At 45.1% G+C, this 24,234-nt stretch overlaps 1 protein-coding gene across 2 annotated transcripts; it reads left to right on the top strand.

The window, feature by feature from the left end:
* The first annotated feature begins 1,409 nt into the window (after positions 1-1,409).
* On the top strand, positions 1,410-21,963 carry TKTL1 (transketolase like 1). Of its 2 annotated transcripts, none has more exons than XM_023753008.1 (13): positions 1,410-1,543; positions 4,377-4,476; positions 7,308-7,405; positions 8,352-8,543; positions 8,629-8,756; positions 9,960-10,153; positions 11,337-11,501; positions 13,881-14,037; positions 15,780-15,910; positions 18,068-18,151; positions 20,272-20,368; positions 20,501-20,620; positions 21,791-21,963. In XM_023753008.1, the coding sequence occupies exons 1-13, from the start codon at positions 1,410-1,412 to the stop codon at positions 21,961-21,963; spliced, it is 1,773 nt and encodes a 590-aa protein (XP_023608776.1). The 2 variants fall into 2 exon arrangements, with proteins under 2 accessions (XP_023608776.1, XP_006087836.1); XM_006087774.3 differs by having other exon boundaries at positions 4,359-4,476.
* The last annotated feature ends 2,271 nt before the right edge of the window (positions 21,964-24,234 follow it).

Below are 24,234 nucleotides of genomic sequence, written 5' to 3'. Positions count from 1 at the left end.
TCTTATGGGGAGAAAAAAAAGCATAAAGTTAGATTTTGGTTCAAACACTTGCTTCTTCTTAAAAATAAAGTATCTCTTAACATTTTTTTTAAGCAACAGATTGAGGCGAAAAAAAGATTTGCTATATCTCTAATAGATATAGCAAAGAAGTCTTACAAATTAGGAAGCTAAAGAGAAAGAATCCAATGTAAAAACAATAAGGGATAGCAATAGACAATTCGGAAACGATAGATCACGGACGGTAATAAACACACGAACGGCTATAATCTACTGCAAGGATCTTGGGCAAACGTAAACCAAAGCATTTGCTAAATATGATTTTCTCATCCATCAGAATGTCACACGTTAAAAAGGCTAACAATAGCCAGTGTGGATGATGTGAGGAAATGAGCACTCGTGTTTTTTGTAAGTAGGATCACACATAGGAGCAGGGTTTTTCTCGAGCAGTCAGAGGTATCGATGAAAAATGGCAATTCCCTTTAACCGAACAAGAACGTAATCGGCTTGCGATCTAGCCGCTTTCAGGGACAATGGCGCTCTCTGGAGCGCGGCAGTTTTCAAGATGCTTCCCAGTGGTTCAACGTGGGGTATAATGTTGTGGACATGGTGCGGCTGGAAGCAAGGCTGGGTCTTGGTAGCCCGTCTCAAAATCCGAGAGACATGAGGTCTCCGAGACACAGTGTGACCTTCGTACAGATGGGGACCTTCATACAGAAAGTCAACGGGAACCCCCTCAAGTCAGGCTCCCTGGGAAAGCTGCTGGCCAGCGTTAGGCTAATGCCACCTAAACTCTCACACGGGTCGTACCATACCCAAGATTCCGGAAAGAAAGGTCAGCACAGAGACACCTGCTGCCTCGGAATCCTCAGCCTGCCTCCTGTGCTGAGAAGTCGACCTAGGAGCCGGACTGCTATTGGGTGCAAGGAGGGTGTACCCCAAAATTGTAAAATTACAGCGTACTCTTTTAATAGTGTGATAAAATGTGCAAAACAAACTTCAGCATTGTAACTGTTTTTAGAGTGTGTGAAACTACTTTACTACTTTCGCCATCTTGCCGCCTACCAAACAAAGTATCCAGTTCAAGACCTTCTTCATAACTCAAAAGTAGATCCTGGACCCCTGTACAACCATAAAAGTAGACCCTGAATTCGCGTACAGAGGCAGTCCTCTTTGAATTAATAACACGAGGGAAGCTATAAAGAAATTAACTGATTTTGGAAAATATCATATATGCAAATGAAATATATATGCAAATAAAAAATGTTCAAAATCCACTTAATTGGGGCGCGCGGAGGGATCCACGCGCGCGCGGAAGGTTCTTCGCAGAGGGAGCCGGTGCAGAGGCCTATAAAAGCCTGAAGCGCCCACTCGACGCCATTTTCTCTTCAGACTCTGTCTGAGTAGCAGCAATGGCTGAGGCTGAGGTGAACGTTGCCATCCCGGAGGAAGACAAACCTGATGCGGATACTGTGCAGGTGCTTCGGGACCTGGCCAATCGCCTGCGCATCCATTCCATCAGGACCACGTGTGCCTTGAGCACCGGGTAAGGCGCCTTCGAAGCCAAAGTGGCTCCGGCTCGGGGCTGCAGGCCTAACGGTCATGAAGTGAACCATTAGGCCCGGTTTGGGGCTACTGGGGTTTGGCTTCCGTTTCAGGCGCCAACTAAGCGTAGCTGTGGCCTCACTGGTTCACTTAGTGCCCAGCCACGTGCTCCGGCACTAGCCGCTCACCCCGGAACCCACGCGGGGGCTGGACGGGGGGAGGGGAGGGAAGCAGTGTGGCGGGGGGAGTGGGCGCCTTCCGGGGATTGGGTTGGGTTAGCGAGGATTGGAGCTGGCTAGCATTGGAACGGGAAGGCCTGGGGTTTTCTGTGTAAGTGGTTGCGTCGTCACCCGGGTCCCGAAACCCAGGGCATGGGAGTGTAAAGAAATAAACCTTAAAAGGGGGCTGTTCGGTTGTCTAGTATTTTGTTCAGGATTTTTTGCATCCATATTCCTAAGAAAGGTTAGCAGTTTTGTGGTATTTGTCTGGTTTTAGTGTAAAGGCGATGGTGGCTTCAAAATGCGTTTCGAAGTGTTTCCCGCCATTTTTTTTGGTTGTGGGTTTTTTTTCCCCGAAGAGTTTGAGGATTGATTTCTTTAAAAATTAGCCAGCCTGGCGGGTGTGGCTCAATTGGTGCAGCAGTCATCCTGTACAGGAGGGGGCAGGTTTCATTCCCGCCCAGGGCACAAACGCACAACGTGCGTGTGTGCGCCGCGTATGCGTGCCTGCATGTGTGTGCGTGTGTGCGCGCGCATGCGTGTGTCTGCGTGAGAGCGCGCGCATGCGTGCGTGCGTGCGTGCGTGCGTGCGTGCGAGCGTTGGATCCCAGTTGGCACGTGTTCATCAGTGTTTCTCTCTCCCCTCCCCCTTCCTCATTCTTTTCCCTCCTCCCCGTCTTCATCCCTTTTCCCCCTCTTCCCCTCCCTCCCTCTGAAACCAAAAAAAAAAAAGGCCCAGAGTTTTTGTTTGTGGCAGAAGTTTTTGCCAACTGATTCAATCTCTTCGTTAGTTATGGGTTTATTCCGACTTTCTATTTTTTTGTGACTGTCTTAGGTTTTCTGTTTCTAGAAATTTTTTCTAGGTGAGCCCATTTATTGATGTACAACTATTCACAGTACTTTTTATAGTCCTTTTTATTTCTGTAGAATTGGTAGTAATGTCCTTTTTTGTTTCTTAAATTAGTAATTTCAGATCTGATTTAATAATTTAGTAATTTTTTTTACTTAGTCTAGCTAAAGGTTAATTTTAATGTTTTCAAAGAACCAACTTTTGTTTTTGTTTATTTTTTGTTTTTCCTGGTCTCTATTTTATTCATTACATCCCTGGTTCTTATTTATCCTATAAGGAAGTTTGTACCTTTTGACCACCTACCCTAACCCCACCTCTAATAACCACAAATTTGATTATCTCTTTTTTATGAATTTGTTTTTCTGTTTTTATTTTATATTCCATATATAAGTGAGATCACATAGTATTTGCCTTTCTACTTCTGACTTGATTCACTTAACAATGCTCTCAAGGTCCATCCATATTGTTGAAAAGGAAGAATTTCCTTCTTTATTTTGGCTGCATAATAGTCCATTGTATACATGTACCCCATCATCTTTATCAGTTCTGTGGACACTTAGGTTGTTTCCATGTCTTGGCTATTATAAATAATGCTGCTATGAACATAGGGGTGTTGATAATCTCTTTGACATAGTGCTTTCATTTCCTTTGGATGTGGTCCCAGAAATGGAATTGATGGATCATATTGTAATTGTATTTTTTATTTTTTGAGGGTCCTCCATACTGTTTTCCATTGTGGCTGCACCAATTTTCATTCCCACTAACAGTGAACAAGGGTTCTCTTTTCTGTACATCCTCACCAACACCTCTTATCTTTTTTATAATAACCATTCTAACATAATGGGAGGTGATATCTCATTGTAGTTTTGATTTGCATTTCCTCAATGACTAGTAATGTTGAGCACCTTTTCATGCACTTGTTGGCCATTTGAATGTCTTTGAGAAAATGTCTATTCAGGTCCTTTGACCATTTTAATTGGATTATTTTGAGGGTTTTTCTAATGAATTGTCGGAATTCTTTATATATTTTGGATATTAACACCTTATCAGATATATGGTTTGCAAATATTTTCCCCATGTAGTAGGTTATTTCATTTTGTCGATCGTTTCCTTTGCTGTGCAGAAGCTTTTTAGTTTGATGTAGTCCCACTTGTTTATTTTGTTGCTTGAGCTGTAGGTGTCATATGTAAGAAATCATTACCAAGACTCATGTCAAGGGGCTTTTTTTCTATGTTTTCTACTAGGAGTTTAATGATTTTTGGTCCTACATTACCTCTTAATCCATTTTAAATTAATTTTTGTGAGTGTTGTAATATATGGGGTCCGGTTTTATTATTTTACATGTGATTATCCAATTTTCCCAGCACCATTTATTGAAGAGACTGTCCTTTCTCCATTGAGTATTCTTGGTTCCCTTGTCAAATATTAGTTGAACATATATGTGTGGGTTTATTTCTGCTTCATGGTATTTCTGATTAATGACATCACAGATAAATTCAAGCAACTGAACAAATGTTCAAGTGCTTATGGAGTCACCAGGTTGTGAGGTTACTGGGTCTGAAGGCATCCTTAAAAACTGAGCTTGGGAGGCAGTGGCCCTGCCTCCCTTTCCCTTGGTTGGATTCTTCCAGGGCTAGGAGCAATGACTGCTGCTTCTGGTCTGAGGAGACTGTGCTGAGAAGTCTCCTCATGCACTATCCTTGGTGAGTTGCCTGTGAGAAATGACCTGTGCCGTGTCTGTCTTTCAGCCACCCCACATCATGCAGCAGTGCCGCTGAAATCATGTCTGTGCTGTTCTTCTACATCATGAAATATAAACAGGAGGACCCAGAGAACCCGAACAATGATCGCTTTATCCTTTGCAAGGTAAGCAGGCATGGGAGCCCAGAGCCTACTCAGATGCTCGCTTAAACTCACTTTTATAGCCACCATGTAGCCCTAGCTGGTATTACTCAATGGTTGGAGTATCAGCTCACACACTGATTCTATTCCCGGTCTAGGGCGAGTACCTGGGTTGCAGGTTCAATCCCCACCCTTGTTGCCGCACATGTGGGAGGCATCCAATCGATATGTCTCACATCGGTGTTTCTCTCTCTTCTTCCCTCCCTCCTACCCTCTCTTTGTCTCTTTCCTCCTTTCTCCATCCCTTTCTCTCTAAAAATCAATGGAAAAAATATCCTCAGGTGAGGATTAACAAAATATAAAGATAAAAATATAGCCACCGTGTGGCAACAAAACCTGAAATGGGCTCTATTTATCTTTTTATGTTCTTTTTCCTTTTCCGTATATCTTAGTCCATTCGGGCTGCTGTAACTAAATACACAGACTGGATGGTTTATAAACAATAGAAATTCATTTTTCACAGTTTTGGAGGCTGGAAGTCCAAGATCAAGGCACCATCATGGTCGCATTCTGGTGAGAGCCCTCTGCCTGGTCACAGACTTTTCACATGGAAGAAGCGGCCTCTCTAAGGCCTCTTTTATAAGGACACTAATCCCATTCTTGAAGGTTCGGCTCTTGTGACCTAATCACCACCCATAGACCCCACACACTTCCTAATACTATCACCTTGGGCTTTAGGTTTTCAACATAATGTATTTTGGGGGGACACGAACATTTAGGAGCATAGCACCTTATAAAGATCTAAAAGGTGTCCTGGGGAGGACTGTGTGGTATGAAGGATGACTTGTGGCAAGTAGCCACCCTTCCTTTCCTTTGGTGGTTCCCCTCCTCACCCCACCTAGCACTAAGTTCCCCTTGGCAGGGTCATGCTGCTCTCATTCTCTGTCACACGTGGGTAGAGGTGGGCAACATAGCAAGTCCAACTTGCTGAGCTTGAGGAAAATTGAATTGAATTTGAGGAACACTCTACCCTGCCAGTCAGCTTTCTCTTCCATTTCTCTGCAGATCTGACTTGACATTAATGGAGGACTTTCTCATTACATTAGGTATAGTGTCAGGTACCTCATTACATTGGGTGATGGGAAAGAAAAGGAATGTTAAAAGTAAGATCGACTTAGAAGAATGTATAGCTCTGTGCAGCTCTTTGATGCTATCTGAAAGTTTGCTGTATCCTGAGCTATTTGTTTGTTTTTAATCTTCACCCGAGGATATGTTTGTGTGGTGTGTTTTTTTTCATTGATTCTAGAGATGTTGCCTCCTGATAGGGGGTTGAACCACAACTTGGGTATGTGCCCTGACTGGGAATCAACCCAAAATGAGACCCATTGGTGCATGGGACAATGCTCTAACCATCTGAGCCACGCCATTCAGGGTCTGAGCTAATCATTTAAAACTCAACTAGTAGAGCACCAGGTGCAAACACATCCATGTTTGTTTCTGTCTTTCCCTGTGTCTTCTACTCTCCCTAAAAATCAATGGGAAAATATCCTCGGGTGAGGATTAACAAATAATAATAATAAAGCCAGGGAGAAGCAGAGTTGGTCTGAGTGCAGAGTCTAGGCTGGGTCCAAGGGCATGCAAGACAACTGGGAGCCAGAGCTTGTTACTGGAATAAGGTAGGAGCCATGGAGAAAAGGATGAAGCTAGAGAGACTTTAGTGGGACAGTTCTGTGAGGCTAGAGATGCAAAACGGAGAGAGAGTCTCTGGGGTCACAAGAGCACGTGGAGAAACCTAGGGAAGGTCAGGAGCCCTGAGAGGGATGGAAAGGAGAGGGATCTGAGACTAACAAATACCCATCCACGGTAGTGACAGCGCACTAACTTCTGCTTCATTGGAGCTGTCATTTGAATGGAGCGAGGGAGCAGGCAGACAAACCTGTAAATAGCTAGCTAGCATATCATATGGGGCTGAGCATCCTGGATCCAAAGGAAGTGCAGGAGGGGTAGGGCTTACTAGTTGAAAGAGATGGTCCAGGGCGGCCATGATGCTGACATTTGAGAATTTTGGAAAAGGCGAGGAAGTGAACAATGTACCTATTTAGGCACAAGCCCACTGAGCACTTGCGGAAGAGGGAGCAGCAAGTGCTAAGACCCTGAGGCAGGCATGTGCCCGGGATGTTCAAGGGGCAGCAAGGAGGCCAGAGCACCCAGAGTGGTTGGAGGGAGAGTAGGAGGTGAAGAGGGGCCAAAGTGGACAGGCCAGTGCAAGACCTTGGGCTCTACTTGGCACAAGATAGAAAGACTTGGTCGGTTCTTGGCAGAGAGTAATGAACAGGCTCTCCCATGGCAGCTGTGTTGAGAATGGCGATGGAGGAGCAGGAAGGCCACTGCAGTGATGGAAGGGAGAGGAGTTTGTGACCAGGCCGAGATGGTGGCAGTGGGAGGATGAATAAGTTCAGTGGGCCTTAAGAACCCGTATTTTCCAAAAAGATTGAACATTTTCGTTTGTGCATGTGTGGATAAAAGGCCTTGTGAAATGACAAGGTTCATGCTTAGGTTTTCTGCTTTGCTTTTGGGCCCTATGTAGCCTGCAAATTGGAGGAAAAGCCTCCCTCTATGTTCCCAAAGCTCCAGTTGCCCTTGCCATGTTGCGTTGAATACCTATGGTTTCCCTGTCTGTGATCTAAGATTTGGGGTGCATGTGGGTGTAGTGAAGAGGAAGTCACACCACAGGGTGGGAGGGGACATTCTGAGGAGCAGCCTGTTCTCAGTGCCAAAAGTTGGCCTGATACTTAACTTCCTGATACCTGTGTCCTTCATGTGCACCTAGGTTCATTTGGTTCCTTCTCTTACAGCGACTGGCATTTGTTGATGTGGCAATCGGATGGTATGGACCAGGACTGGGGACTGCGTGTGGGATGGCATATACTGGCAAGTACTTTGACAATGCCAGGTAAGTTGCTTACCCAGAAACCACTTAACTGTCTCCATACAACACCAGACACTTTGGCTTTATTTAATCAAAGGTTTCTTTTTCTGAAGTGGTTCCACCTTTCTGAAGTCAGGCATATCAGTGCCTTTCTTACAGGGGCATGTGCCCAGATGCTGCTGAAATGGGAGCAAGGTGGAGGCTGGTGGCTGGGGGGGGGGGGTGTTGTCCCAGGGTTGGCTATGGTTATGTGCATGTTCAGAGCCCCTCAGTTCCTGGTTCCAGCCCGGGTGGTCCTTCTGGAGGCATTTCATGCTTCCTCCACTACTCAGGCAGCTGCCCTGCTCCATTTCCCGTAAGTCTGTTGACATTTTTCATCTTTCATTATTGCCTCTATTAGTCCCTATCCTACATTTAATCACTTTTTAAAACATAACAGCATTTTCGTGGGGTCTGGGTTGTGTTTTATTGATATAAATGTTTCATGTTTCTGCTGCGGAGGAGTTTACCATTTGCAACAGAACATATGCTCCTGAGGTAGAATGTTTTGATTGTTATGATTATTGTAAATAAATTTGTAAGATCAGAAGTAGAAGGTGGCAATGCTTAAAATGGAGCTTACCAAAAAACTGTAAATGTTTGGGTGTTTAAGGGAGCAGCTTTCTTCCCATCCCCTCTTGTTTGTTGAGTCCAGAGAAGTGGCAGAAGAACCTAGAAATAGCCTTTACGGCTAGAATGAGAAAACTAGCCAAAGGTGGTGAACCCCATCTCATGAGACCTCAGCTTTTAAAGCTGTGTTTCCTCAGCTGTCGAGTTTGAACAGGGTGGACAAGGAAAATAGTCTTAGGAACTTGATGATCTGAAGCAGCTGCCTCCGTCTGTTCCTTTGCTTCTCTCCATGAAATGTATTTGCTTGAGTGGCCCTGAAGAGACCCAAGCAGAGTCCTAAACAACTTTTCGCTTGCCCCAGCTACCGGGTGTTTTGCCTTTTGGGAGATGGTGAGTCTTGGGAAGGCTCCGTTTGGGAGGCGTTGGCCTTCGGGTCTCACTACAATCTGGATAATCTCATGGCCATCTTCGACGTCAACCGCCTGGGCCACAGTGGCGTCTTGCCCATTGAGAACTGCATAGAGATCTATCAGAAGCGCTGCGAAGCCTTTGGGTAACTATCCTTCCTGTCTTATGTCACCTCTTTTCTGCCCCATCCCCCCTTCACCTTGTAACCTGGCCTCCTCCTTGGTTGATAGGTGGAACACTTACGTGGTGGATGGTCGTGATGTGGAGGCGCTTTGCGACGTGTTCTGGCAAGCAGCTCAAGTGAAGAACAAGCCCACTGCTATCATTGCCAAGACCTTCAAGGGCCGTGGCATTCCAAGTAAACAAGTGTTTCTTTTCAGCTTGGGGTTATTAAAAACATCTGTCTGCACAGAAGACAAGGCAGGAGACTCAGGCTGGCCAGGCAGACAACTGACTTGGTGCACAATGGCTATGCTTGAAATATGTGTGGAGGCTCTTGCTCTCCTTGGCTCTTACAAATAGCATGTCTGGTTAGGGTGGAAGGGGAAGCCCAGACCCCCAGCAAGTGAGCAGTGATTTTTCTGCCTACACAAGGAAGTAGCTAGGAGGATAGTCCAGTTAGAGGACTGGCAGGGAATGAATCTCTGCAGGAGTGCAGTGTGAGAAGGTGCTGCTACCTACGTGAGCAGATATGTAAATAAGGGTGGACACAGACACAGACACCCATGCTTGCCTATGTCCACACTATCAGGGAAAACACAGGCAACTAGTAAAATGGTGCCTCTAGGAAAGGTAGCTGTGTAACAGGGCCTGGGGAAGGAAGGGGTTTTGAAAGTCTTCTTGCAAATGCCAAAGCTGACACCTAAAGTTCTTTCAACCTAAAGTTGTTCCTCTCAAGTATAAATAGTTGTAAAGAGTATGATTCCTGGTGTGTTTTGACATCAAAATTTTGTAATAAAACTTCTATAACTCCTCCCCAAAATACAGTCTTACTCTGGTATCCCCAGTTCAGGAGATGACCACCTGACCAATTTGCTTCTGGCAGAAACCTGGGTATCATCCTTGCCTCTGACTCTTCCCTTATTTGCCCCCTACACACATACCCAGTCCACCATCAGTTCTGATTTCTGCCCCTAAAGTATATCTCAGATCTGTTCACTCCTCTCCATCTCTCCCTAACTGCTGTCTCCACAGGGCTGCTATGGTGATCTTTCTTCTTTCTTTACTACAACACAGGCCTGACCAGTCACCTCCCCCACTCCAACCCTTCAGTGGTTTCCCATCTTGCCTTGGACAAATCTCAAAACTCCTTATATGAATGGGATCCTCCATGGTCTGCCCTACCTGTCTCTCCAGCCTCATCTCCCTCACTCTCCCCAGCACATGGACCAGTGGCCCCCTCAAGAGCCTCTGGGCCTTTCGTCCAGGCTGTTCTTTGGGAGTGCAATACCATCTCAGGCTGTGCCATGTTTTTACTCCTGTGAATCCTTGGCTGACATCATTTCCATCAGAATATCTTAAATATTTATGGAATAGACATCTTTTATTCCTTTGGTTGCAGGCGTTGAGGATACAGAAAATTGGCATGGAAAGCCAATGCCAACAGAAAGAGCAGATGCAATTATCAAATTAATTGAGAGCCAGATAGAGACCAACAGGCAGCTCACACCAAAATCCCCTGTTGAAGACTCGCCTTATGTCAATACCACCAATGTAGAGATGACCTCTCTGCCTGTTTACGAAGTCGGTGACAAGGTAAGCAAACTGCTTTGTTCTCTGCTTTTCTTTCTAAATACATGGGACTCGATTTACTCAGATATCCATGGATGAACCAATTATTAGGTGGTGTGACACCTAGTAAAGGTTATAAGCAATAAGGATGGGTTTACCAATTTTCTTTTACTATGTCTGATATTTAGTCTTTGATTTCAAACTTATATCTGAATTTTCTTATCAGTCATTTGCTACTTAGTGTCCAGCATTGTGTATGTTTTGTTTGTTTCCTAAATTCAGTTTGTGAGTTGGCAGTCCACTGTGCATGAAAAAATTCTGTGTCTGCTCTAAGAATGGGGGCCTGGCTGGGCTGATCTTTTGAACTTTCTGGATTACACAAGGAACCACACCAATTAAAAAGACCAATTCTTGCCCTGACCGGTTTGGCTCAGTGGATAGAGCGTCGACCTGTGGACTGAAGGGTCCCAGGTTCCATTCCAGTCAAGGGCCAACAGGTCATCAGTTTGATTCCCGGTCAAGGCACTTGCCCAGGGAGGCAGCTGATCAATGTTTCTCTCTCACCCTTCCTCTGTAAAAAATCAATAAAATATATTTTTTTAAAAAAACAACCACCACCTCTTAGCCCTGGCCAGTGTGGGTCAGTTGGTTGGACATTGCCCGGAGACCCCTTGGTTTGCAGGCTGATGCTCCAACCACTGAGCAACCCGGCCAGGGCTTAAGTTCTACATTTTAATGTTTATAGCTGAAAAGTCACAGAGGCATTTACATTTGGGGAAATTAAACTTTTTTTTATCCTCACCTGAGGATACGTTTTTATTGGTTTTTTAGAGAGAGCGGGAGGGAAAGAGGAATATGACTGGTTGCCTTCCGTATGCACTCCAACCAGGAATCAAACACACAACCATTTTGGTGCATGGGATTACGCTCCAACCAACTGAGCCAGCTGGCTAGCGCAAGGGAAATTTAGTTTTTTTTAACTATACAAATGGTACGGAAGAATAAATTTATTTTTGAGAAATTGATACCTAAGTGAGGCAAATATGCATTTAAGATTTGCTAGCAACCCATTTTTATGACCCTAAAGGAAATTATTGGTGAATCGCAAATTTGCTTTCTTCATTTAGATATAATACAGTTTGTAATTCTACAAAATGTTCACCTTTCTAAATCCATTCTAAGAAACTCTACTGTTTGACTTTTCCAGGTAGCTACTCGCAAAGCATGTGGTTTGGCTCTGGCTAAGCTGGGCCATGCCAATGATAGAGTCATTGTGCTGGACGGTGACACCAAGAACTCCACCTTCTCTGAGATATTCAAGAAAGAGCACCCTGAGCGCTTCATTGAGTGTTTCATTGCCGAGCAAAACATGGTGTGTATGCTGTGGGCATCTCTCTTGGGTCTTCTCATTGATTAGCAGTGGCCCACTGGACACATGAGTCCTGGCCCACATTACAGTTTTTCTTTCCATGGGTGGGGGGTGGGGGAGTCTCCAGGGAAACTGGTAGAGAGGAGCTGGGCAAAGTCTAAGGGGTAGTTTCCAGGACTGCTGGGAGGAGCATGGTAGACTGCCCAGCACCCTGTCCCGATAGGTCGCAGCCATCTAACCCCAAGGCTCCAAGCCCAAAACATCCTGAGTTCCGTAGTAGCTCTAGGTGGCCCTGCTCTTTCTGCCCTGCTTACAATTAAGCAATCCTATAGCCACCCAGAGGCTAGTAGGTTGAGAAAGCTACAAGATACAATGATTTCTCTATTTCTTCTCACTGTATTGCAGGACCTAATATATCCTAGATACTCAAATGTTATGCCAATTGCAGCCTCAAGAAGGCCAATAGAGAGCTGTGGTCTTGGGTAAAGTTGTTTGCTTATCTGTGCTTCATCTCTCCCTGGAGTGATATTAATGCAGGGAGTCTCTTTTAGATGAGTGTACACCCTCTTAAAGAGAGAAAGGAGTTAATGCTAGTAAAAGCCTTGACTTCTGAAGCGCTGTGCCAGTAGAGGACAATGCACACCTGTCTTCACATTGTAGAGGCCAAAAACAGCACTGGCCAGAAAACTATGGGCCAGCAGGTCGCGCATGACCTCCAGAGATATTTTATTTGGAACAAGTAGTATTTACAAATTTTGTAATTAGTTGCAGGCTTTTAGAAACCAGATTTTATATAGAATCTGAACTTCTGGATTCTCTTCAAGAATGGGAAAGTCTGGCAACACTAGGATAGCATTTCCTCCTGCCACCAGTCAGCTGGAGCCATTTAGATGGGCTGTACCCCTGCCTCCCACCAGCCTGCTCATTCACTCACGGTGCTTCCCTGGCCCTGTCAGTGTTGGAATTTAAGGCCCCCTGTTCAGTAAAGTAGGTCATCACAATTGTAAGAATATGTACATTTTTTTCTGAGTCTCATTAAGCGATTTCCATTTTGAGTGGAAAAAATATAATCCGTAATTTTCTGAACTGAGCCTCCTATCAAAAAGCTTGCTCCCCAACTCATTGATGATCCCTTCAGTCACCAGTCATATGCTCTGTGCCTACTAATGTGTTCTTAGAGTTGGAAGAAGTACTAAAGAAGCAGCCAGCAGGTCGTATCCAGTACCATGGTGAAACAAGTGGGTAGTGAGAGTGTGACTAGCACCAGTCAGGGATAGCTTCAGGAGAGGTGACCTTTAAGCTGAGACTTAAGTGACAAGGAGTCAGTCATGCACAGCTCTGAGAGATGGCATTCCCAGCAGAGGGCACAGCTATCTCTGATAGGCTCAAAGTTGAGATGTTTGTGGGGCAGAAAAAAGGACAGAGTGGCAGAAGCATGGTGACTATTAGAACAAAATTGGTTCAGAAAGGTCACCAAGGGGCAAATTATACAGGGCTTTTGCAGGCCACAACCTCATGCGAGTTCCCAGTAGGGGGCAAATGAGGAAGGGTGTGACCGAGCCCCAGGACTCAGTCCAGTGTCCTTAGGGAAGAGCTGTGCGCCATCCACAGATCTAGCAGGAGCAGCAGCAGTCAGTGGGAAGGGGCATTGTCCTATGCAGTGCTGCTGAGGTCAGATACAATGAAATGGAGGTCAGGCAAACTCTTGCATTTGGCACCTTCAAAGTCCCTTATAGGCATGGTAGCCTAGAAGAAGGAGGCTAGGCAGAGAGTGGGGACAGGGAGAGAAGTTGTGAAGCTGGAGATGGGAGGGTGAAGATGGAAGATAGCAGCACAAACTCAAATGATGAGTAAACCCAAGAGAAGGAGAAACTGAATACGGAGGGGAGGGGATAATTACATAGTCAGAGATGCCCTTGAGAAAGGAAGAGAAGGATGAGATTCAGCATGGTGAGCAGGCCCCCCATGTCTCCCAGCAACACAGTGGAGAGGCTGGTCAGGGGGCAGATGGGGGAGCCTCCATTGTTCACCTCTTATCCCCCAGGAGGTGTGAGGTAAGGGCACCAGGAAGAAAGGTGTACAGAAGGTATGGGAAGGACACCCACGAGGACTGAGGGGATGGCCGTGGGTGTCCTAAGCTTTGCCTTTTTGCGTTTGAAGAGCCAGGCCAGCACCACAATTCCTCTGGTTTCTGGCAGTGTTCAGGGGACACTGTGGGTTTGCCAGGTTTGGGGTTTCCCTGGGTATGTGCCTGGGGTTGGGTATACAGAACAGGGTGTTATCAGGGGACCATGCATTACTGGTTAAGGGGAAAGGGGGGCAGCTAGGGGTGATAGGGGCCTTGTCCAGAGGTATTCTGATTCACTTTCTTGGTGTTAACAGGTGAACGTGGCGCTGGGATGCGCTATTCGTGGTCGGACCATTGCTTTTGTTAGCACCCTCGCTGCCTTTTTGACCCGAGCATTTGAGCAGATCCGTATTGGAACCATCACTGAATCCAACATCAACCTTATTGGGTCCAACTCTGGGGTATCCATTGGTATGAGTTCTCAATGCCATCATCTTGATAGCTTTTCTAGTTGACAGAGAAAGATAATTAATCTAAACGATTAAATTGCCAATGTATGTAGGGTTTTATAGCATTTGATTATTTGTAACCACTTAAAGAAAAAACAAATGCTTTAAAAGTTCCAGGATACTCTGGGTAACTTTGAGCGGATCTCTTGATATTATTGTAAAATGCCCAGTCTTGCCGTCAGTGAGAAGAAGTAATCTGTCTTGAGTGCATCTTTAATGTCTAGCCACATACTGGGAATGAATAGGGCCACCCCAGCATTACAGAGTTCCTTTCTGCTCTTGGTGTGGTCATGGCACAGGGAAGCAAGGAGCACAGCCTGTACTGGCTTTGCCTGGGCGGAGCAGCCTGGTGGGATGGAATGGGAAGCTGTGAGAATCCTGATGCTAGGGAGTGAGGCCAAGGAAGATGTCACTCTCAGGGCATTAACCTGGCAGGACATGCGAAATGGAAACAATGGGAAATGGGGAAGCCAGGAAGAGGGTTGAAATATGGTGTGCATTAGCAGTGGGTGGAAGATAAGAGTGAATCTGAAAAAGTCTGAAGAAAGAAGTCACATTGCTGACAGACGGAGGAGTTCAAAATTACCTGGGAAACGTCAGGGAATCATGGTCATGAGTGACAGAAATGAGGACTTGGGAAAGGTGGAGGTGCCTGATGTACTGTGGTGGGGCAGGGCCCCGAGGTAGATGTGACAGCTTACAATTGCTGCTAGAATGCTGGAGGGGAGGGTGGGCCAGAAGTGAATATTTGGGAGTTATCTCTGGGACTCCCTGGGAGAGCTAGACTGGCCAAGAAGTCTCTGGATGGGACACATGCAAGGGGGGGAGAGTGAAGTGAGGAGCGCCAACAGCATTTCAGGGTTGGCCTGGGCAGAGGGCCTGGTAGAGATTTGGGGGTCTTTGCCTGGAGCTAGGTATAGTGAAAGTTTCAAAATAAGTCAGCAACGTGGAGAAGTGGCTCTAGGGCCAACCCAGAAGAGCCGGGAGTTCTGAGGTTAGACACTTATCCCAGGCAAGGCAGTGTGCATAGTGAAAGTCCCCTTCCCAGCTCAAAGAGGCAGGCCACCCTAGTATACATTGGGCTTTCTCTTTTCACGGTGTTTCTGATCAGAAACTCTGTTCCCAAACAAACCCTAAGGTCTCCTTAGTTACAATAGCACCCCAAGGGTGCCCCCAAGGTATGTTATGCTCAGCTACCTTGAAGGCCTTAAGAAGTGAAGAAGACCACTTCAATCTAAAAACCTCAGTCTCTTGATGGAGAAGATAGAAGAGCAGAGAAGAAAAGACAAAGCTGAGAGGACCCTCTTAAGGAGAAAGGGGACAGGGACAGAGACTTGATGGGGCTGACTCAGCCACCTGTGCTCAAGAAGAACCTGAAGTCACCTTGGACAGCAGTAGCAGTGCCCAGTGATCAAGGGTCAGGGCCAAGAAGAGATCACTGGTTGATCTGGGAGGTCAATTAGTCAAACCTCGAGTGTCACAGTGATGTCTTGAGGGAGATAGATGTGTGACAGCTCATTATAATTATGAGGCAGCATATTGACATACGAATTGGATAGTTTTGTAGGCTCTGCTACAGTTGTGGCCACCTTTCTCCCCCGCCCCCAGATGTCAATAAGAGCTGTTGCTTATCCAGCAGAGGAAGTGGTCCTAGCTTCTTGGTCTGTCTCATGTTTTTGTTGGGCTGTGGCTTTGTTTTCTCAGGTGAAGATGGCCCCTCCCAGATGGCCCTGGAGGATTTGGCCATGTTCCGAGCGGTTCCCAACTGCACCGTTTTCTATCCAAGTGATGCTGTCTCCACAGAGTATGCTGTGTTCCTGGCGGCCAATACCCAGGTATTTTTAGGGGCCACTGGTTCGGACAGAAAATGCTTCTGAGCTCTGCTACTTAGTTTGGTACTGATGGTTGGATTTTTCCCATTTTCTCTCAGCATAAAGGTAATAGATATTCATTATAGAAAATTGGGTTGTAGGATTCCTTTTAAAAATAGAACCATTACCCAATAAAGGTGTTAAGCACATAAAACATGAACACATTCAAAGACAAATAGTGCAGAGGGATGCTGAACACCACCTGATGGCCCAGGGCTTGGCAAGAAGAGGGAGCCTGGGGCTCTGAGGCAGGGAGCTTTTGGCAGGGCCCAAGGAGTGGGCTCCAGCAGTGAGCCATCTTGTGCTGGCCTTAGACATACCCCATGCCACCACCTGTGACATCCAGAAAGCCGGAGAGTGGCCTGTGAGACTTCACTGCAGACAAACCCTAAGGTCCCCAACCTGGCTCCACCCTCAAAAACAGTGCAGATGGGCAAGAGTGTGGCTTCTGCCCCACTTTCCCCTCTTGAAGCCTCACGTAAGGGCATCAGATGAACACAACCTAATTCCTGCCCAGAATCCAGTTACAAGGGCATCTGGGGGATATAGTTTTCACCTTTCCAATCATTCCAACTGTCACCAGACTCTCCTCACTACCCAGCCCTGCACCCAACCATACCCCTGCACAGGTGACTCTGGGCACAGTTAGGGTAGATTGTGGAAATTCCATTCTAAACATTTGCAATGTGTTAGAGACATGTTTCTTTTTTTAAATGTTTTTATTGATTTCAGAGAGAAGAAGGGGGAGGGGGGAAAGAGAAAAACATCAATGATGAGAGAGAATCATCAATCGGCTGCCTACTGCATGCCCCCCACTGGAGATCGAGCCCACAACCCAGGCACATGCCCTGACTGGGAATCGAGCTGTGACCTCCTGGTTCAGGGGTTGACACTGAACCACACGAGCTGGGCTTGACCTTTTTTTTCCCCTTAACCTAAGTGGGCTCAAAGTATATGTATGTTCTATACTTGATTTTTTACTTACTATATCCTAGAAATTGTTTCATGCCTGTGTATATACATAGTGATCTCATGTGCTGGAGGATTCCATTTCTAGGAAGATCAAGAGGCAAAACAAAGCTGTGGTCACAGAAATCAGAACAGAGATTGTTGCTTGGGTACAGGAGAGGGGCACAAGGGAACTTTCTGGGCAGATGAATGCAATCTGGACTCAGGTGATGGTTATGTGCTATATACCTTTGTTAGAATTTGTGGATCGCTCCACTGAGGTAAATTTTACCTCAATAAAGACACTGAATATAATTGATTTATAACATTGGGATGAATGAACAGAGCTGTGTTTCTAAATTAATATATTAGTTTATAATGTATGATTTAAATATGTGTGTAGTCCTAGCTGGTTTGGCTCAGTGGATAGAGCATCTGCCTGCGGACTTGAAGGGTCCCAGGTTCAATTCTGATCAAGGACACATGCCCGGGTTGCAGGCTCAATCTCCAGTAGGGGGTGTGCAGGAGGCAGCTGATAATGATTCGCTCTCATCATTGATGTTTCTATCTATCTGTCCCTCTCCCTTCCTCTCTGAAATCAATAAAAATATATTTTTTAAAGATATGTGTGTAAATTAAATACTTTAGACATTTGGATATTTATACTTCTGTTTGTGTTGATAAAAATGTATTTACATCTTACTGGGGAAATACTGAGTCACTTTATATTCCAGTGTTTAAGGTATTTCTAAGGTTGAATCATTACAAGCTATTGTGGAAAAAAATTAACTGTATAACATTGTGTTCTGACCTTTCTATTTAACATGAGCCAGTGCTACTGCCCTAAATTTATGTTCTGTGTGTGGGGACAGAACAGGTCAGCGAGTATTTGAGAAAGCTTTTTTAAATCAGTGAATGTGGCAACATGGAAAGCTTGTCACTGAACGCGTCGCCAGGGTTCTGCATAAGCTTTTGCCTGGCTCAGTAGTAACCTGACCAGGTGATAGCTGACCTGTTTGCCAGTGGTTTGCCCTTGCTCCAAAATGTGTGCTTTATTTTAGTAAAAGAACTATTCAGTCCTCCTCCTCCTCCCTCCCTGCTTTTGTTTAAAGGTTTATTAGTTGGAAATTGAGTTAGACTTTCTAATAGTTCTGGTTTCTGTTTATACCCTAGGGGCTATGCTACATTCGGACCAGTCGACCTGAAACTGATGTTATTTACTCTCCAACAGAAATTTTTGAGATTGGAAAGGCCAAGGTAAGCCCTTAAGTTCTCCAGTGTTCTCTATGTCATTTCATGTGCAGATAACTATTCTAAAACTAGCACTAGGTATCCTCACAGTGAAGGCTTCATCCTTTCTTTGTTCTAGTTTTTAAAAAAATCAGTTGTGACCTTTGCCTGCTTCTCCAGAAGGAACATTTTACCAATATCAGCCAGAATTGAACTTGTCTCCTTTCTGAATGGAGTCTCTCTTTGTTGAATTTTTAAAGATAAAGCAATACAACTTGAAGGTACTTGAGTTGTTTGGCTATAACATCACACAGCCTCAAGCTAAACAAAATAATAGAACCCATTATTTCAAAGGAATAACAGATCTATGAGGTTCTGGCTTTGCATCCTCAAGGCCAGGAACAAAAGGAAATGGGAACCATCTTGCTGCTGGCAATTGTGTGGCCCTGAGATGGTTTTTGCACATTGGATGGGGCCTTAACCTGCAGACCTGCTGATAAAGGCTAGCATCCTAGGTAATTTCTATCTCCTGCGTCCTCACTAAAGCCCTAGAAGCACACATTGTTTGCAGCCCTGTTTTATAGATGGGTATCAGAGAAGGTGAGCAGCAAGAGATCATACTGCATAGGAAAGTTTTATGCCCTTTAGAAAGTCATTAATACTCTTCTTGACACGTTAAGTGCCATGTCAGTCACCGGTGACTGACGCTATACTTTCCGTTGGGACCTCATCAGTCTCCGGCCGCCAGCATATCGGTGAAAGCAGATATTGTGGGTTAAACGGAAAGGAAGACAAAACAGGCTTGGCGCTTAACGTGTTAAATATGTGAAAGACCAGTAGCCATTCTTGAAGGAGCAACAGGTGACATCCTACTTGGTTGCTAAGGGCTAGGCTGCTCCAGAATTTATAGTTGCTAGTGCTCAGAATGACTGTGACTGAGCACTGAGTGGCTTTAGTGCATTATATCCCGAACAGGCTATGCCTGCCACTAGGTAGCTGGCCAACACTGGGTGGAAAAGCTGCAGTATTCACCTTCAGTGTCCTATTATCCTCTGTACTCCCACATTTAAACTCAAGGCCATATGTTTTCCTCTGGGACGTGAGGGTTTCAATGATAGTCAACGGTCTACAGAGCTTTCTCTTAACTCTCCGGTCTTTTTCCCCCCTAATATTTTCCCTACCCTAACAAAGTTAATTTCCTAATAGTAAAGCTATGGATAACTCAAGGGCTGAGTTTTATAGAAGAGACATAAGGGGAGTGTGTGTGTGTGTGTGTGTGTGTGTGAGGGGAGTGTGTGTGTGTGTGTGTGTGTGTGTGTGTTGAGAGAGAGAGAGAGAGAGGCAGGCTAGGATATTCTCAGAGAATAGAGTGGCTTAGAAGCCCTGACTATACTGTCATATAGGAAAACCTATAAAGATGGCTGAAATGAAGATTAATTCCATATGCCTTTGGTTGGGGAGCTTTGAGGAAATCAAACTCTGAGAAAGGCCAAGGGCCCTGTCTTTGCTTGCAGAATAGCAAGTGATGGAGAGCATGGGCTTGACATCAGATGGGCCTGGTTGCTGTCTCAGCCCTAGGCAAATTCCTCCTGCTCTGAGATTTGCTTTCCTTGGCTGCAGAATGGGCCACAGCACACTCACGGCATGCAAGGGGCTTGGCACAGAGCGTATACATAATGTCCTCAAACGGTCCCTGTTAACATGTTCACCAGTGGAGTTCAATCTCTTTATCCTCACCCAGCAAGATGTCCAAGCAGTCTAGAGATGGTGCCTTTCCAGACCCCTTAGTGGGTATGAGTCCATCCTCTGGCTGAATATGAGCCATACAACTCACTTCTGGCCCCTCTGTCTTTTAGATCCCTGTTTGATATACACCTTCTTGGGTAAAGTGTCCTTTTGTATTGTGTAAGAACTTAGTAATTTGGCACTGGAAATCATGAGGAAAGGTCGATGAATTTGTAAAACAAATATGAAGTGGGGGTTATCAAAAAGCGTGTCATTTTTTCAGTGCTTTGATTCAGCCTTTTTTATAGTGAATTATTAATGAGTGAAATTGGGGAAGAGCAGTGTGTTAGAGTGTCTTCCACCTTGAGATGTGCTCTGAACATAGTAACCACAGCATTTTTGTTTTGCGGGTGCAATACCAGGTCATTCGCCAGAGTGTCGATGACAAGGTCACAGTTATTGGAGCTGGAGTTACTCTGCATGAGATTTTAGTGGCTGCGGATGAACTTTCCAAACAAGGTCAGTTTGTTGTTGTTAAATGTTGAAGTTCCAGCTGGGGAGAGGTGGGACTTGGGCTGCCTCATGTGCCCCAATTGGTGGTCTTATTCTAAGTCTGCTTCATATACCAAGCTGGTTATTGCTGTTCTCCAGATACTCCTATCCGCGTCATTGACCTGTTTACCATTAAACCCCTGGATACTGACACCATCATCGCCCATGCAAAATGCACAGGTGGCCGAATTATTACCGTGGAGGATCACCACCTAGAAGGTATGTCTTTTCAGAGTCTGCTTTGGCAGGACATTTTTGATTGGAGGCGCCCCGTGCTCCTGGGCATCATCAACCACTTAACCTGTATTGCTGCTCTTCACAAGTATATCAGTTTAAGAGTCTCTTGGCCACCTACTCATTTATGTATCCCCAGCACAATGTACAGTGCTTGGCCCCTCGGTGGCTTGGTGGCACCACAAAGGAGTGCCTAACTCGGCATTGTGGTTGAGGAGAGTTCATGAAGAGCTTCACAGTTGCTCTTGAGTTTTGAACTATTAATAGTTTATGCCCCCCAAAATGGGAGCTGGGTAGTGTTTGGCCTGGGAAAGTTAAGTGGGCCAGATAAGGGGATGGGGAGTTTCATGGCAGGGGTCCCCAAGAGCACAGTCATGATCCACAGTCTCTGGAAGCACTCCCAATGCCCTCACGGCTGAGATTTACCACAGGGAAAGGGCACAGGACCCACAAAGACAGGTCAGGGATGGAGAACCCCAGTCCTTAGGCTCCCTCCATTCCTCCTTCCCTCCGTCCCTCCCTCCCATGAGGGGCCTGCCAAATACTCTCCCCTCTTCAGCAGTGAAAAATGCATCACTACAGACCCAGGGAACCCACCTGAGACCCAGCACCCTGGGTTTTATTGGGGGTTGGTCATGTGAGCCCCACCCCCGGGCCAAGCATGTACCAAATTATTATAGAAACAGTCCAGGTGCAGGGAACACCGTTATGAGTAGGGGAAATGTCATGTTGGCCGAGGGGACTTGCACCAGCCCATTGCCCAGGTGCCACCTGAGGGCCAACCTTGCAAGTGGCCCTTCTGAAGCTGGTCACCTCAGGCCTGCCAGTTGCTCTTTTCTTTACAGTTCATTTGTTGATTTTAATCGTTTGGGGGATTGGGGGATCCTGACAGCTTTGAGTATCTGAGCTCCACAGTCCTCTGTATCCATGGAGCCCTGGTTGAGAGCCCCTAGTGTAGGTGGGGCTGGGAGCAATTTTGGAACCTACAATGTAGAATGAGAACTTCTGGGCAGTTGGGAATGACTGCTTCCATGAATCAATACTAGTGAAAAATCTTTCTCCTGGGAACCAGAAATTCAAAGGCCTGTATATCATGGGGCATTAAGGCTGACTACCCATTTCCAGAACAGAGCCTAACTTCCCTTGCTTCCCCAGGTGGCATCGGGGAGGCTGTGTGTGCAGCTGTTTCCATGGAGCCCGACATCCTGGTGCACAGCCTGGCAGTGCAAGGAGTTCCTCGGAGTGGAAAACCGAGTGAACTACTGGATATGTTTGGAATTAGTGCCAGACACATTATAGTGTCTGTGAAATGTATGTTAACTAACTAAAATAGCTGATGACATTTCTACATTCATACTTGTTGACAAACCAGCATTTAAATCTATACTGTTTCTTCTTTCTTGTTAAAACAAATTAACTACCTTCCAGTTAAGCCATAACTACGTATACAAGTTTTACTCACATGTTTAAGCAATTAAAATGGGTTTTAAGATTTCAAGTGATAGAATGGCTTTCAAAACAACCACTTCATAGGAAGTTTTATGATGAAACTAACCGATATCTGTTCTGGGGATCAACCTTAAGTAATAGTATCTTAAATGTGTGTGTGTTTTTCTCATAAGTAAAGAAAATGTGAACTGTAGACTGTAACCGCCTGGGTTGTGCAGCACCACGCTGCACACTGCTGTCCCAGGCGGAGAATGTATGTGCTGCCATCCTACCTGCAGCTTCCTGGGTAGTGTGTGACTGCAGAGGCTCTGGAATTTCATCTCCCCGTTACGGTGCGTGAGGCAGTAGTGAAAGCTCTTAGACTGTCCTTTGCTGCTTGAGGTGACTCGTCTATGAAGAAAGAATACAACTAGTTCTAGTATACACACTGCACTCTTGTGAGGTCTCAAATGTCTCATTTGCCCAGTGACCAGACCAAACTGTTAACTCTTTTCTATTCATTTACTTGTTAAAAGTTAATAAAGCATTCAAAAGCATTTGTGCCTTGTATGTGTGATTTGGTTTTTCCTGGATAAAATCCTCAGTAAGGAAAGCGCTTCTATCTAAACCAGAAGGAGAAAGGGTACTGAGCAGGAGGTGCGCCACTAGAGGACAGTATATGGCCTGAAAAGCCATCCCTGAGCCAACTCCTTATTTCAGCTGTAAGTACATGAATCATGTGGCTAAAATACAAGAAGGAAGTACCAGCCAGATAAAGATGGGCTCAAACTTCAAAACTAAATTTAAAATTGACTGGATGTGTCTTGGTGTGTCATGGTCCTTATTTTTATTCCTTTCATTAACTGGTCATTAGGAGTCTTTGTAGGATGTGAGGTAGGGACTGAAGAACTGGCCTGGCACTCCAGAGTCTTCCTTGGGGGCCTACTCATTCTGCTCCTGCTCTTTTAAACCGCTGAGCTCATTTCCTGGCCTGTAAAATTAGTATATTTGTTGTACTTATTTTATAAGATTTCAAAAAAATTGGTTTAATAAAGAATTGATATGATCAATACAAATATCAAAAATTTAAAAATCAAACTTATTAGCAAAAATCAGTTGATAAAGGGTCATTATCGGAAGTTTAGAAAATGCACATACAAAAAAGATTTTTACCTCAAGCATCTCATACTCCATACAATTTAACCCATTAAAAGTATACAATTCAGTGGTTTTAGTATATTCAGAGTTGTTAGACAACCATTACCATGGTCAATCTTACACTTGCATCACCCCAAAAACCCTGCATGGCTTAGTAGTCGCTTCCTACTCACTTTCCCAGCCACTGACAATCACGTATTTTCTGTCTAGGATTTGCCTATTCTGGACATATATATGAATGAAATAGTATGTGGCCTCTTTGTGTCTGGCTTATTTCACTTAGCATAATGCACTTGAGGTTCATCCACATTATAGCATCTGACAGAACTTCTGTTCTTTCTAAGGCCATATACTAGTCCATCCTCTGTACAGACCACGTTTTATCCGTTCATCACCTAATGAACATTTGAGTCATTTTTACTTTGTTTACCATGAATAATGCTAAGAACATTTGTATTCAAGTTTGTCTGTGGATACATAGGGTGTCCCAAAAAATGTATGCACACACTTTGAATACTTACAAAAGGCAGTGTTTATTAAAATACATTTCAAAATTGAGCTGTCAGCTGTCACAGGGTGTATACATTTTGGGGGGGACACCCTGTATATTTTCACTTCTCACGTGTATACAAACCTGGGAGTGGAATTGCTGGGTCATATGGTAAATGTTTACTCTCTTGAGTGTCTGTGTGTGTGCATTTAAACAGTTTTGTGATGAGTGAATCAGAATGACTGACATGAAACCAGAATGTGTAGCTATGTACTAGCACCACAGTTGCTTGAATTCGGGTGTAGACTGCCCCTATCTGGTGAAACCTAAAACAGAAACTGTAGATACCATCCATGATTAAAGTGCCTGGACTCAGGCCCCCTCAGGTGCTGTGAAAGAACAGTCGGACCTATCTTGTACTAGGCACTGAAACCATGGTCACTCAGAGAAAGCAGTGCCCTGTGGCCAGCTTGGGCCAGTTATAGCTTTTCTGAGTGCAGAGTAGCCAAGGGGTGGGGGAGGA

The sequence above is a fragment of the Myotis lucifugus genome, unplaced genomic scaffold (genome assembly GCF_000147115.1).
Source record: "Myotis lucifugus unplaced genomic scaffold, Myoluc2.0 scaffold_40, whole genome shotgun sequence".
Classification (NCBI taxonomy): Eukaryota; Metazoa; Chordata; class Mammalia; order Chiroptera; family Vespertilionidae; genus Myotis; species Myotis lucifugus.
Note: the sequence above shows the minus strand (reverse complement) of the source record. Positions and strands in the feature narration are given on the sequence as shown.

What these genes read in the sequence shown, in the direction of transcription:
- TKTL1 (XM_006087774.3), top strand. Translation starts at nt 1,410, where the DNA reads ATGGCTGAGGCTGAGGTGAACGTTGCCATCCCGGAGGAAGACAAACCT. An exon ending in TCATTGCCGAGCAAAACATG is followed by an intron (nt 11,502 to 13,880) that starts GTGTGTATGCTG and finishes TGGTGTTAACAG; the next exon opens with GTGAACGTGGCGCTGGGATG. An exon ending in TCCTGGCGGCCAATACCCAG is followed by an intron (nt 15,911 to 18,067) that starts GTATTTTTAGGG and finishes TTTATACCCTAG; the next exon opens with GGGCTATGCTACATTCGGAC.